At 40.7% G+C, this 15,488-nt stretch overlaps 1 protein-coding gene across 1 annotated transcript; it reads right to left on the reverse strand.

Moving 5' to 3' along the window:
* Positions 1 to 1,069: 1,069 nt before the first annotated feature.
* Positions 1,070 to 13,893, reverse strand: LOC112112745 (oxidized low-density lipoprotein receptor 1-like). Its single transcript, XM_026660229.1, has 7 exons — positions 13,800 to 13,893; positions 11,565 to 11,663; positions 8,130 to 8,273; positions 5,403 to 5,546; positions 4,048 to 4,199; positions 3,229 to 3,332; positions 1,070 to 1,241 (listed from the first exon to the last, which is right to left on the reverse strand). The coding sequence occupies exons 1-7, from the start codon at positions 13,891 to 13,893 to the stop codon at positions 1,070 to 1,072; spliced, it is 909 nt and encodes a 302-aa protein (XP_026516014.1).
* Positions 13,894 to 15,488: the final 1,595 nt, after the last annotated feature.

The raw sequence follows: 15,488 nt of genomic DNA on the forward strand, positions 1-15,488 counted from the left end.
GTGTGGACAGCGCTGTATCAGCGGGAGTTGCTCTCCCACCAACATAGCTACCGCTGCTCATGGGGGTGGTTTAATTATGCTGGTGGGAGAGCTCTCACTACCAGAGATCCGTTCTGGTTCTAGCACTGCTTGCTAGGTGGTACCCGCCTTATAACTAATAGTTAAAGCTCTCACTTAGGAGACCTTCATTCAAATCCTCACTCTGCCTGATTTAGAACAAGGATCTGAACCTGAGTCTCCCATGTGAGTGCCCTAACCACTGGGCTATGAAGTCATTCTCTTTCTTGGCCAATGAATGTTTAATAGAAAGTGGAACAAGTCCAATAGGAGAGATTGAGAGAAAACAGATTACCCAATAGCCCAATGATTAGGCTTTGCACATGCCCCCCTGCAGAAATGTAGGTGCCTTGGAGGCCTTACTGGTGGAAGCTTAGGTGCCGAGGCCTTTCGGCACCTACGGTATTAGGCAGCAGCTAAGCATTGGGGATGGGTGGGAGTGAATGCTGGTGTTGCGTAAATGTTGGACTTAGGTGCTTATCTGCCCTCTTTAGGTCCCCTTGTGAATCGTGCTCCAAGCTTAATTAAAGTGATTATAAACCAATTTCAGTTAAACCACTGTGATTTTTGTGAATGTAAGAGGGAGTCTAAGTGCAGCTTACACTTGGTTAAAATCAAGATTATCCCATCTACTTTCTTCCCTGGTTGGTTGTTGATCTTGCAAACTCAGTGTGAAAAGATAAAACAACCATTTATCATGAGGCAAAAAACAAAACAAAACAAAACATGGAATTACAAATGCAGAACTTTATGACATAGGGAGTATGGGATGCAATAAAATAAAAATAAACCCAGTTTTTTATCTTCATGGTGAACTAATTGATCTTTAAAATAAACTCTGCCATTCCCAGCCATGTTTGATAAATCAGCATGCATGGTAGGAGTGTTTTGGTTGGCTGTGGAAATTTCCGAAAGGGACATGATTTATCATCAGAAGTTGCTGCTCCTCACTGAAAATGGCAACTCTGCAAACTCAAGGGGTGAATTATCTTTCCCTTTGGAATGTCGTCGGTTATGATTGCCGTGGATACTGGAATCTTCCTTGTGCCCGTTCAGTAGCCTTTTTCTGAGTAGCCCTCTTTTCACAAATATAGCGATATTGGCCTGTACAGTTATGGGAGAAGGCTTCCCCAGCTTTGAAAAGTGCACATTTTTCTCCAGGCTCTTGTATCTTTACTGGAAAACTTTTAAAAGAAACATTTTATTGTCAGACACACCAGACTTGGTGAAATCACAAACAAACTTATAAAATTGATGTGCCTAAATCTTGAGGGTAGATGCCAGATACAGACAAAGAAAGAAATAGCTTTGGTATGATTCAGGACCCAGGACAAGCAGAATTGATTAAAAAATGTGAATTAATTTGGGACTTATGAAAATTGGTGGACTAAAGAGCTGACTAGGGCTAGACAGACTGCAGGCTGGTTTTGAGCAAGTTTCATTCATTCCACACAACTCTGGCAATGAACCCCAATCCTGCCTGGCAGCCCCTCTGCCTTTCCCTCACAGCTCTGCCAATGCCCCCTCAGTCCTGCCCTACAGCCCCCCTGCTATTCCAGTGCTGGGCTCCTCACATGGCTTGTATCACTGTGGGCTACTACCCTTTTTCAGGGCCAGACTTTGATCCTCTTAACACATAGGTGAGTAGTCACTCACAGCAGTAATCCTGCAGATATTAATTGGATTAATACTAATGTGGGTAACTGCTCACTAATGTAAATCAGGGGGTCATAATCAGTCACTTGGTGCTGGCTAAAAAGGCTTTCCTCTGAGACAGAGCTTTTAGCCTTACCTGTTATATGTAACTTATCTCAGACAAGCATGTCTAGCAGTCTGACCCACCTAGGGCATTTATAAAAACAGCTTTTTTTCTTCAGAATCATTTTCTGACAATAAATTATCCAGCCAGTTCTACTTCGACCTTAATCTCTGTGCCTCAGCTCCCCATCTGTAACACGAGCATCATGCCTCCCCCTCACCTCACAGCAGCATAAATCAATTTATGTTTGTGAAACACTTGGATACTATAGTGATGAACGCCTTAATTCTGCCTTCATATCTGGCACTGAATGCAGTAAATAAGGCCTAGGGGCATGGATTGAACTATGAATATAAAACAAAATATAGCACATCCATTCTATGCACTGACTGAGGCAGCTGTTCTATGGAAATACAATAGTATGTTGTCATGTAATTAAAGACTGTATCACAGGGGAAATCAGTAGGAGGACCATGGGCCAAAACAGGACCGCCACATGCTTTTGAATGGACAGCAAAATCTTTTTATTTACTTATTATTATCATTATTGTCACTGTGGTGTCAAAAAATGTTTCTCTGGAGTCTGGCCCTTAACTATACCTTGACCAAGAAATTTGGACCTTAACAAAAAATAATTGACTACCTCTGCATAATGCTATGCACAAGGGAGCTGAATTAAGTTTGCACACAGAACCTTAAGTCAGGTATTTCCTAACTTTTGAGTGCTTGAATTTGCAACCCTAATAATATTCTTGTAATGTATTTGTGTATGTGTAATGTGACTTTATTACTTTGACCCTTTAAACCCTGCTCAGTTCGGAGCATTCATTAACAGCACTTCTAGAAACTCAATAAACAACTCTGATGGAAATTCAATCAGTGATAACTCTGTTTGTCCTTCAAAAAGTCTGTGCCGTGAAACCATGGATCCAGATAGCTCAGTCTGAATCTTCATATTTTTATCCATAACATAACAAAACAAAAAAATCCTCTCAACAAGAAAAACTCAGCTCTATAACCAAAACAAAACATATGTAGGACAAGTCAGATGTGTCCAGAGACCCCCGTCCTGCTTCCAATCAGCAAACCCCACTCTCTACTTCCAAGAAGGATCTCAGCCGATATATATGATCTTTCTGAGCCTACCTAGACTCAGCTGAACCTGATGGCTTGGTCTCTGAAACCCCTTGGAGAGATTTAACCAGCCCTTTCCCCGCAAAAGCCATGCCACTGTCTGACTCAATGCCTCTTTCTAGAGGAAACATCAGCCCAGGTGTGTCAGGGCTGTGGGACCTACTTTAGGGTATTGAATAATCTTTATTCCCCTTCCCATTGACATAGTAAAAATTTGGTAAGAAATACACTAGGATATAAAAAAAACTGAACCATTTCTAGGTGTGCCTGAGACTTACAGGTCAGTGGAGTGGGCTGTGCCATCCTGCCACACCCAGCCATGACCGATTGCCGTACGGGATAATCCAATCCAGTGAAATGAGGCCTGAGACTTTATGAAACCCTGTGTGGAAACAAAAGCAAATCAGCTCAAACCCTGGTATGAGTGTGTGGATATAAGAAATGGGAGGGAAGCTAATAAGTCATGGTCACAGCCAGTATGCTGAGGTCCCCGGAAGTTGGCCAAACACATTCTCCTTTTTCCCCAGAAGACCTTTGAGTACATTTTACAGAAAATATTTCTGAAATGTAATTCCTTCTTCCCCCTTATCCTGTCTACTTTCCCTCTGGCTGGGGAAAACTGATGGGGACTCTCTAGGGAAACTGCTACTACAATGTCATTAATTATCCAGGGGAATTACTGTGGAAGGAGAAGAAACACTCTCTTCTCAGTGAGCAGAGAGCACTAGCCCAAGAGAAATCTTGGGCCTTGTTAGTGAGATACTAGAAATACATTTTGGTCTCTCGCCACACCCCCACCCACTCTTCAGTAGCTGTACTGAGCATTAAACCTTAGACCTGGTGTCGTCACACTTCCTTTAAGCCCTTCAGGTAGTTTTAGAATTTTTATTCATTCCCATCTATGGTACCCATAGTCTGGTCAAGCTTTCTTAGGAAATTTAGCACGGAAAACAAAACAGGGCAGTTTAATGGGTCACATTATCCTGACAACATGGACCTTTCATTTTATAACCATATTCTACTTCCCCATCACAGGGATATATGGCAGGTATAGTTTAGAATATACAGGAAACAAAACAACAGGGTAAATTCCCTACCAGCTCTTCCTTGTTCTCTATTTTAAGCAGTAGGGATCCCCAAGAAGAGCAGTATTCTTTACTCTTGTGCCATGTTTTCATTTCCTTCGAAAAATGGTAACACTTCTCTCCATGCTGTATCCAGCTCTCTGGGCAAGGTCTGCATTTATCTCCTTGAAAAAGAGACATTATAGATCCATCACATTTCTGTGTGATGCAGTTTCATGTGAGGGGTCATAACGTATTAGCTGCACTGGCATGTTCGTGCACCACCATTCTATACTGGAATAGAGTCTTCAAGTGGCACAAGTCTGTGATTTGAAAATAAAAGTTATTAATTCTGCTGCTGAGTCTGTGTGTCTCAGGTTCAGCTGATGCTGGCCATGAATTTGGGACTATTAGAAAACAAACATGCAGAATCATCCCTGGTCCAGCATAGCCTCACCCTCCTTACTGAAAGGAGGCTAGCACCATTAATGGAACTAGGCCAGGCACCATCTGCCCCAGAGAAGAACATACGTGCAACCAATGTAACAGAGAAGAGACTGAACTGCAGAGTCACTGTCTGCTCAAAGGTCCAACATATGGGGAGGTGCAAGTAAGATACATCCCCAAATTATCAGGAATGATAAAGATTTTTCCATTAAAAAGTGAAAAGGAAAAACTGGGCATAAGCCTGCAACTTAATTTTTTTTTTTTTTTTTTTTTTAAAGAAAGACTCCAGGATTTCTCTCATCTGCCACCTTTTAGCACAGTCCTTGGCATGTGTGTCTGCAAGCACAGTCCTAGAATGGAAGAGCTTGATCAGGGGTTTGGGGGAAATGTTGAACAGGTGTATGCTACATCCCACTAGTGTGCTGACTTAATGCTGATCCACTTAAATGCTGACCCAGTATCGTCAGTGAATTGCTATTATCGACGGTCACAGAAATTGCAATTATTTGTGGGCCCCATGAACAAAAGAGGAAATGAGAGCACCCAGGGAGGAAGGAAACAGCATATATGACATAAGTGACATGAATGAGACATGAGTCAGTTTGTCATTTGTGAGTCACATCCTGTCACTCCCAAAGGAACAGAAAGGAATTGGGTGACATACATTGGAAACAGATATGCCCATGTTTCAAAACCCTGAAGTTAGAGGGCCAGGGATCATTGAGTATAACTCATGCTGGATTCCGAACATTTTTGCATAGAATTTTTTTGTGGCTTTCAGTGTTAACAACAATTAGCTCAGGCCCTTGGGCAGTGTGTGCACAGGGAGAGAGGAACCCTGAGAAAGCTCTTTTGTTAATAATGACAAGGTGAACAGGAGTCTACTGAAACACAAATGTTATTTTATAGGCCATAACAGAATAGTGAACGTGAGTCACTACCTTTCATGTTCACAATATTTGTGAGGTTTGTGTTCTTTGCTTGGAGATCATCTCTTTGCTGGTGGCAGTTTTCCAGTGTTTTCTGCAGTTGGGTGATATTGTCCACAATTTCACATTGCTTGTTGAGAGTTTTGTTCTGCAGAACTAAAATTCAGAATAAATTCCCCCCTTCCAAACCACTTTTAAATTTTGTAAGTTTTTATAAGTTGCCTTTTGTTCTATAGGTCTACTTAGAGATATGTTTATTTTTTCAGATTTTTTTGGTAGTTAAGGAGCTAGCAAAATAGTAAATGCTACTTGGATATTAAAAAGAGCACTGGATGGTTTTAAAATGGAACATATGCAAAAACAATTGACAATTTAGTTTGATTTCTAATCTCTGGGGTGGAGGCAGTGAATATTTTAAGAGACTGAAAGGCTGTCCATTTTTAAGGGCTGATTCACCACTCTGTTACTCCAGTTTTCTGTCATCATCACTCAAATGAAATCAAAACTAGATATACTGGTGCTGCCAATATCCAAGCTAAGTAGCAAGGAAAACAGGTAGAGATTTAGGTAGAATGAAGTAACAGGAGTGCACATGGATGTGCTCAAAAAAAAAAAACCTAAATAGAGATAAAATCCATTAAAATATTGCTGTAACTCAGAGGTACAGCACACAACATTGCTACCATGAAATCTAAACAAGCCATGTTGGGCTGGATGAGAGAACATGAAAAATCTGATGCCTTATCAAAAGAGATGGAGAAATCACTGGAAGGAAGGAGGGAGCTGTCCATAAATTACATGACATTTTTTGGTGATTTTCAAGACCCACCCACTCCCTTGTAACATTGGAAAAACATGTACAAATAAGGACTCATCTACCTAATGCATTATATAATTTATAGACAGTACCAAAGGAAGGAAGGAAGGAAGGAAGGAAGGAGACCTAGAACAATAATCTTGAGTGCAACTTTGAAATCCACTAAGTAAAAGGTTCAGAAGAAAAGATGAAAAGTGAAAACATTTAACAATAACACTAGACAAAAGAAGGAAGGAATCAGTTGATGAAAGAAGGAAGGATTGGTGGAAGGAGTAGACGTTTTCAGGGTACAGGGGAGGGAGAAGAGGACAGAAGAAAGGGAGGAGTTGATCTTCTCTTTGAAGAAGTCCTCAAAATTCTGCACCGGGAAGGAGGAATAGTGAGAGTGGGGAAGATTTCAGCATCGAGTCAAAGGCCACAAATAAGTGACAAGAGTTGTGGGAACAGGGTTCAATGAGGGTGGAAAGGGTTATTTGGCAAGGAATCCAACCACTAATAACATGAAAATGTCCCATCTTAACAATATGTACTTCATTTCTAGGGGAGGAAACTCTCTATGGGAAAAGGGAGCAAAGTAAATTGAATTTAAGGACTCAGCCAACTAGAATGTGGATGAAACAGGCAGGTGAACACAATTATGCTTAATGAAAGCATAGAAGAAGAGGAGATCAAATGATCATGAATAAATAGCCATTTTTCTGTTGCTGGTTCACCTGGAGCAAAAGACACATCTAGTACTGTCCCATGTACCTGGAACATCTTCAGTGACATGCTAAGATTCCAATGAGTTGTTGTGAAGTTTAGTGAACTCAGATACTAGTGACTTGGTGTTTAAAATCAGATACTGATCATTGGCTGCTTACTGACCCAAGTAAAGCTCTCAATGATCTTGTCTAGACTACAGTTTTTGGATGTGTCTGCTAAAATATGTTGATTGACAATCAATGAACACCCTGTAACCAAAAAATCCAATCTAGACAAGGACAATAATCTCTGCTCTCCATCATCCTCTGTCTCCTGGTCCTCTACTCTACACAGATCCTGAACATGATTTTTTGTACAGTGATTTGTGGGTCGCGAACAGAGGAGATGCAGAAAATGAAATACATCTGGGAAAGGCAGCAAGAAACGCCAAACAAACAAGCACATGAACATAAAGCAACACCGCAAGGCATAACACAGCATTGTGCTCCTCACAACAAAGTGCTTCTGCAACAGGGAAACCACAGCAGCCTTTTTAGTGTGAGTGGGAAATTCGGGAAGTCATGGGGCATGGGGAACAGGGGTCTGTTGGAGCAGAGAGGAGGTAGAAAATGCTTTAGTCTAATCACAGGAATTGGCTGAGGAGGATGCAAGGTGCTCAGTATATCTGGGCCTATTTGTCTGTTGCCATATTCTTCTGTCTATATGTGAGTTTATTTTGTTTCAGTGCCATCATTTTGGGGTCCTGCTGTGCACGGATTCCCGTTGCAACTTCCCCAGTGGCCATAGTTTAACAGACTTTCCCTAAGAGGGTGAATGACTTCATTATTCTCCACCAAGTGCCCCATACAATTATATGACCAGTTCATCTATGATTAGTTTGTCATTATTGGGTGATTTCCTGTAATGCCCAAAGGTACAGGAAGGAATCAGGTGATGCCTATAGAGAATGGATATGCCCATGTCTCAAAACCCTGACGCTAGTGAGCCAAGGATAATTGAGTATGACCCCTGCTGGGTGCCCAACACTTCCCGCAAAGATTCCTTTGTGACTTTCCTTGCTATTAACAATTAGCTCAGGCCCTGGGGCAGTGTGTGCACAGGGAGAGAAGAACCCTGAGAAAGCTCTTTTGTTAATAAGGACAAGGGGAATGAAGATTCTAATGAAACAAAAATGTTACTCTAATGGCTATAACAGAATAGTGAGCTTCAACTGATACCTTTAATGTTCACAATATTTGTGAGGTTTGTGTTCTTTGCTTGGAGATCATCTTTTTGCTGATGGCAGATTTCCAGAGAGTTCTGCAGTTGGGTGAGGTTTTCCAATAATTCATGTTGTTTGTTGGGATTTTCATTCTGGAGAACTTAAATTAACACTAAAGTAACAAAAACTGTGCCACATAAAACTGAAACTGCAGTAACCTTTATTAAATCAATTGTCTTTTGCTCTATAGGTCCGCTAAGAGAAATATTTATTTTCTTTAGATTTATTTTGGTATTTAAGGAGCTCGCAAGTTAGTAAAACACTACTTGGATAATAAAAGAAAAAGACTGTGGTTTTGTAACCTGACTAACAGACCATAATATATAATATAGAACCTAAACATAATATACAACCTACACTGATTTTTAATCTCTGTTAAATTGGGGGAAAGGGTAGTGTTACTATCCCAAGCTCAACACACAGAATAAGTTTTGTTCCATGTTAGTCATCAAAATGAGGCACCACTTACACAGATTGTTTTCAAAATATGATCATGCTCTGAGCTCCACTGGGCTCCTCCTCAGTGGGGCCTGAATATGCCCATGGGCTCTCCTAGGCTTCTTTGGCATGGCTCCTTTTTGTCCGAGGGGGAATTTAAAAAGTATTATCTCTGAAATGCCAGCCATGTTGAGCACCAGAATTAGCTGTTTCTCAAGGCAGATTGTGCTGATTTGTGATCCCCCTTCTCCTTTCTTACATGAGGAATTAAATAGTTAAAGTTAGCATTTAAATTATCATCAGTGGGCATCTGAGTTAACACCTCACTGAGAGGAATGGGGCAGCTCATCCCTTTCAGGGCTATTGTTCCAGAATTGTTTTTATATGGAGATATACCTTAGACCTGGAAGGGACCTTGAAAGGTCATTGAGTCTAGTCCCCTGCCTTCACAGCAAGACCAAGTACTGTCCCTGACAGATTTTTGCCCCAGTTCCCTAAATGGCCCCCTCAAGGATTGAGCTCACAATCCTGGGTTTAGTAGGCCAATGCTCAAACCACTGAGCTATCTCTCCCCCTCCCTTTAGCATCTTTTGAGGTTTTCTTTGCAACCATAATAATAGACTGACTTTTTACAAATGAAAGCTGGGGTTCTGCAAAACTAAATAGCATCATCTAAAAAAAAACTGTTAGGGGGCCATTCAGATGAGAGGGCACAATAGTGACATGGGAAATATCTGCACAGCATTGTCCTCCTCACATATAAGCACTTCTACAAGAGGCGAACCACAACAATCTGCTGAAAGGAAACCACAACCTCGTTTTAGTCAGAGTGGGCAAATTAAGACGTCAAGGATTAGGAAACCCATCTGAGTAGAACAGGAGGTGGGACATGATCTAGTCTAATCATAGAAAATAGATGAAGATGCAAGCTTGTTATTATATCTGAACATGTGGTTTCTTCTACATATGAGTCATCTATAGGGTATGGTTTTAAATTGTCTGTGAAATGATAGTGTTGATGGTGTAGATAAACAAAGTAGCACATTGCCAGTTAGTGCTGTGGAGAGGGGTGAGCTTGAAGGTCTTTCTGTAGTAAAGCCTTTTTGTCTCTTGAATTTGTGAATCTCTCTCTCTCTCTCCATAGGCCAGGTCTACAGTAGAAACTTTTGGCAGTTTAGCAATGTCAGCTTGGGGTGTGTTTTTTGCAATATTATTTTACTGACTAAAACCCTAGTGTAAACACAGTTATACTGGTAAAAAAGTGTTTTTACCAATACAACTTATTTTGCTCAGGGACCCGTTATAAGCTATACCATCAAAATCACCTTTTTGCCAGTATAAGCTGCATCTACTCTAGCACAGTTTGCTGGTATATCTATACTGGCAAACCATTTCTAGTGTAGCTATGGCCTTATTGATGAGTTTATCTTGTTCCAATGTCATCATGTTAAATTTTTTGTGCATTAATATTTTGTGCAAATTTCCAAGTAGTCATAGTTTAACAACATTTCCTTTAGTGTGTGTCTCTAGCTTAATCTCCACCAAGTGTCCCATAAAATTATTTGATTACATCAGATTTGATTAGTTTGCTCTTCCCATAGAAAAGAATCATTGCATTTGATATGGTTCCACATGGGAAATTATTAGTTAAATTGGAGAAGATGGGGATTAATATGAGAACTGAAAGGTGGATAAGGAACTGGTTAAAGGAGCAACTACAATGGGTCATAGTGAAAGGTGAACTGTCAGGCTGCAGGGAGGTTACTAGTGGAGTTCTCTGGGATCAGTCTTGGGACCAATCTTATTTAACATTTTTATTAATGACCTCACAAAAAGTGAGAGTGTGCTAATAAAATTTATAGATGACACAAAGTTGGGAAGTATTGCCAATACGAAGGAGGACTGGAATATAATACAAGATCTGGATGACCTTGTAAATTGGAGTAATAGAAATGGGATGACATTTTAATAGTACAAAGTGCAAGGTCATGCACTTAGGGACTAACAACAAGAATTTTTGCTATAAACTGGGGACTTATCAGTTGGAAGTGACAGAGGAGGATGGCTATATTGGTTAGTCACAGGATGACTAGGAGCCATCAGTGTGATGCTGCCATGATAAAAGCTAATGCAGTGCTAGGATGCATTAGGCGGGGTATTTCCAGTAGAGACAGAGAAGTCTTAGTACCATTATACAAGGGACCGGTGAGACCTCATCTGGAATACTATGTGCAATTCTGGTCTCCCATGTTTATGAAAAATGAATTCAAACTGGAACAGGTGTGGAGAAGGGCTAATGAGACGATCTGAGGAATGGAAAACCTACTTTATGAGAGGAGACTCAAAGAGCTTGGCTTGTTTAGCCTAACCAAAATAAAGCTGAGGTGAGATATGATTGCTCTCTATAAATACATCAGAGGGCTAAATACCAGGGAGGGAGAGGAGTTATTTAAGTTAAGTTAATGCAGGGGATGGTATGATGGGGTTGCCTATGATGGCATGTGGCCCATCGGCGACTGCCAGTAGCAAAAATCCCCAATGTCTGGAGATGGGACAGTATATGGGGAGGGCTCTGATTTACTATAGAGAATTCTTTCCCAGGTATCTTCCTGGTGGGTCTTGCTCACAAGCTCAGAGTTTGACTGATTGTCATATTTGGGGTCAGGAAAGACTTTTCCCATGGGTCAGATTGGCTGAGACCCTGCTGTTTTTTTGTCTTTCTCTGCAGCATGGGGCATGGGTCACCTGCAGGTTTAAACCAGTGTAAATGGTGGCTTCTCTGTAACTGAAAGTCTTTAAACCATGATTTGAGGACTTCAGTAACTCAGCCAGAGGTTAGGGGTCTACTTCAGGATTGGGTGAGTTTCTGTGGCCAGCAATGTGCAGGAGGTCGGACTAGATAATCACAATGGTCCCTTCTGACCTACTTAGTGTCTTCTCTGCAAGTACTTACCCTTAGCACCCAGGACACCTATTGTTACCAACAAAACCAGGCAGAAGATTCCAAGAATCACTAAAATGAGCTGCAGGTGTGGAGGCAGAGAGGAAGAATCTAACAGAAAGGAGAAGGGAGAAAATCAAATAAAGTGAGCCCCCCTATCCTCAGAATCTGGTGTCAGATTGAAATTTGTTTAGGCAGTATAGGGTGACCAGACAGTAAGTATGAAAAATCGGGACAGGAGGTGGGGGGTAATAAGAGCCTATATAAGAAAAAGACCCCAAAATTGGGACTGTCCCTATAAAATCGGGACATCTGGTCACCCTAAGGCAGTATCAGTGACACATGGACAGAATCCAACCAACCAGGACTAAAATAAGAACACAGGGACTGCCATGCTGGATCAGAACAATTGTCCTTCTAATCTACCATCCTGTCTCCAACAGTGGCTAGTACCTAATATTTCAGAGAAAGGTGTAAATTCCATATAAAGGACAATATGCAAAGACATCCCTGTGGAAAAGGATTCTTCCTAACCTCAGGTAGTCGGTGATTGACTTATGCTCTGCAACTTGGAGGCTGTATACAAAAACAAAACAACAACAACAAAAACCTGTAATAGTTTCCATTCATTAGCTGTATAGCTAATGAAAGTGACTGTAGCAAACAGACACTTTTGTTGGTGGCAGATTTGTGAAGTTCATGAATGTTTTTCATTTCATTCAAAATTTTTCATTATTTTTATAGTTTTCATGACAAAAATTGAAAAAAATTAACAATTTTCAGTTAGTTTCCAATTTAAAAAAAAACGGTAAGCATTTCGCTTTTTTGGGGGGGGAAAGGGTTGCCCCGTTTTCTGTCACCTTTTATCTCTCCCCCCCCCCTTTTCTTTTCCTTTGGAAAAAAGGAGAGATAAAGTGAGTTTAATAACCAAAACAAAACATAAAACCCAAAACCTTTAACTTAAACAACATTTTTGAAGTGAAACAAATTTTTTCTTTTCAACACTTTAATGAAAAAAATGAAAAATTTCAACCAAAACCAAAAAATCTAAATGATTTGGTCAAAAAGCCATTTTTGTTGAAAAACTTTTTGGTGAAACACTTTTGATCAACAATAGTTAAGATCTCTCTATCTGCTATAGACAATTTGGGCCCAGATTTGTTATCAGCTTCCAGTAACAGGATATTAGCAAACACTTTTAGAATATAGATATTCAGGCCTGCCTGTGAAGGCCTATACTTTAAGAACTTAGGTGTATTTTTATCACTTAGCTAGTTATAGAGGTATAAAACAAAGAATCAAAATCACAGTTCGCCTGCGTATGGGCCTTCTCTCACTAGGATAGTCTGAGGCCTTGTTCTTAGGCTAAGGCCTTTGGCTAAGCAGCAGGGGCAGCCATAAGCTGCGAAGTGAACGATCACATCCTCACATTCCAAACCAGTCAATTGAAATAAGGTGCTATTGGGCTGTTAGGAAGACGATCCTGTCCTGATATTCCTATCACCTCCAGAGAAAGAAACAAATCTTAAGATGGTTAAAGAAAACTTAGTTTGATAGCATCCTGTCTGGCAAGAAATCACTTATCAATGGTTGTGGTTGTGAAACCCTCATTTCTGTATTGTTTTATCTTTATGGCTCCCACTTTTCTATTGTTAATCTGTCTGGTTCTCTGATTGTTTCTATCTGCTGTATAATTAATTTTGCTAGGTGTAAGTTAATTAGGATAGTGGGATATAATTGGTTAGAGAATTATGTTACAATATGTTAGGATTGGTTAGTAAAATTTCAGTAAAATGATCGCTTAAGGTATAGCTGAGAATATTACTATATAAACTGGGGTCAAACAGGAAGTGGGGGGAAGAGAAATTGGAATCATGTTTGCTAAGGTGGGGAATGGGAACAGTGACTCAGGCCAGGCTCTGCGGTGTCAGAGTTGGGAAGGGGCACACAGGGTAAACACTCTGCAGTGTCAGAGCTGAGAAAGGGGACACTGGGGAACAGACTGGTGTGAAGGGCTTCAGAATATGCTTGCTTAGAAACTAACCCCAATAAACATTGCATTGACTGCGCTTCGGACTTCTGGTCTTTTGCTGCTTGCTGTCTGTGTGACAAGAACCAGGGGAGGGGGTGAAGGGATAGCCCTCTAACAAACACACTAGAAGAAAGTTAGTTATTGGAGGAAGAGGTTTGATTCTTTACAGTAAAACACCAGCATATATAGAATTAGAAGCTTTTAAAACACAGTACCTTCATTCTTGGCCTTCTCAGCTCTCTGTCTGCTTTGCTGTTCATTAGGACTATGAAATTTCAGCTCTGAGTAGGTCACATCCTGCTCACTCATTTCTAGTGGGTTATAGAATAGAGAGTTTAGACTCAAGTGTATTGAGATGGATGATGGGATATGATGAATAACTGACATGACATATCTATGAAACTCCCATCAGAGCAAACAAAGAGCACCACTACCTATTTTATGCCACAAATGAGCTGTCTTTTAGAAAAGTTCTTGTGATGAAAAGAAATCATATACTAGAGTAATGAGTCCAGTGTGAATTTCTTATCACTTTTTCTAATACAGTGTGGAAATATAGTTGAAAAGGGGGCTCCGTTTTCAAAACTTTGTGAATTGCTGTTCTAATGTCTGACCTCTGTTTATATTTCCAGAGAATAAAATTTCCCAAACTGGAGCTGTCAATACATGTTAGTAATTTAAAAATGAAATTAAAAACAAAACAAAAGACAAAAAATCAACTCATTAACACTGAAGATTTATAAAAACAAACATTAGAAAGTCAGGTTTTGACTTAATCTTTAAAAAATATATTTGAAGAACAAAGTTTTCAAAAGGGCCTCATGGAGTTAAGCATCCAGCTTCCACTGAAATTCAAAGTGAATTGAAGTGAATTTTCCTAAGTGTCTTTTAAGATCCCACTTGAAAAGTGTGGTGTGACAGTCTGGGAATCTGTCAGTGTACATCTTTTATCTGAGATTTTGACATCTCTGTATGTATGTTTATCAAGCAGCAAATGCAATTTTGAATATGGTGCTGGTTGCCCTCTCTTTTCTCTTTTTACCTCCACATTGGACAGAAATTCCCATGGGTGGCAACACAGGGAATGGAGCCTACAAGTCTGTCTTCGAAAGAGACAGTTATTAAGGGCTATTAAGCAGTGAACAGAGCTAGTCCAGACAGAAAAATAGGATAGCTGAAGACTGGGAAAAGCCAGTTTGCTTAAACTTCTTTGCAGGGGTTTGGGATTGGAGAGTGGGATATCCCCAGCAGCAGAACAAAAGAATCAGGTGTTGGTTGTGAGACATAAACTTGAGGGACTCCTACAGCAGGGAAGGAACAGTAAGCTTTGGACAGGAGAGAGCAAGAGAGGGGCCTGCTATTGTAGCAAGGCGTCCTGTTTACCTGCAGCACCAGCCAAGGTCAAACAAAGAGAGTTGTCCAGTGGCCTGGGGGAGAGAGAGAGTGAGGGAGCGAGAATCCACGATTCCGGAGAGAAACTGTGTGCAGGAGACAAAGATCCCGGATACCCCAGAGGGCTCTGCCCAAGCCCAAATTGCTCTCCCAAGTGGCGAGGAACCTGAGGCAGGGAGATGTGTAGACAAAATGATTATTTTGCCTAGATCTGTGTATGTCTCTTGCTATCTAAGTAAAGAGTAATGGTGTTTAGAAACTCTTATGAAGTCGATGGGTCTGTGATGAGTTAAAACAGTAAATCTAAAATGCCCACAAGGCTGGAGTTCTGCGAGAGGATGTGTTTAAGCTACTGGAGAGTCGGGGTGGGGGGGAGGAAGGGGGAGTGGACAGCACTGGTCCTAGGAGCCTATGTTAATCGGGCCATGTGGCTGCATTTCCATGAAGTAATAACAGACAGCCTACACCCACGAGATGTGCCAGAGAAGCCAGCAGGGGAAACACTTCTGCAC

Source organism: Terrapene carolina, unplaced genomic scaffold (assembly GCF_002925995.2).
Source record: "Terrapene carolina triunguis isolate 2854851 unplaced genomic scaffold, T_m_triunguis-2.0 Scaffold740, whole genome shotgun sequence".
Classification (NCBI taxonomy): domain Eukaryota; kingdom Metazoa; phylum Chordata; order Testudines; family Emydidae; genus Terrapene; species Terrapene triunguis.

Excerpts from the sequence above, each read along its gene's own strand:
- LOC112112745 (XM_026660229.1), bottom strand. The coding sequence starts at position 13,893 with ATGAGTGAGCAGGATGTGACCTACTCAGAGCTGAAATTTCATAGTCCT. Across the intron at positions 11,664-13,799 it reads TGAGAAGGCCAAGAATGAAG|ATTCTTCCTCTCTGCCTCCA; the intron begins GTACTGTGTTTT and ends CCTTTCTGTTAG. Across the intron at positions 3,333-4,047 it reads TAGAGAACAAGGAAGAGCTG|GGTTTCATAAAGTCTCAGGC; the intron begins GTAGGGAATTTA and ends GTTTCCACACAG.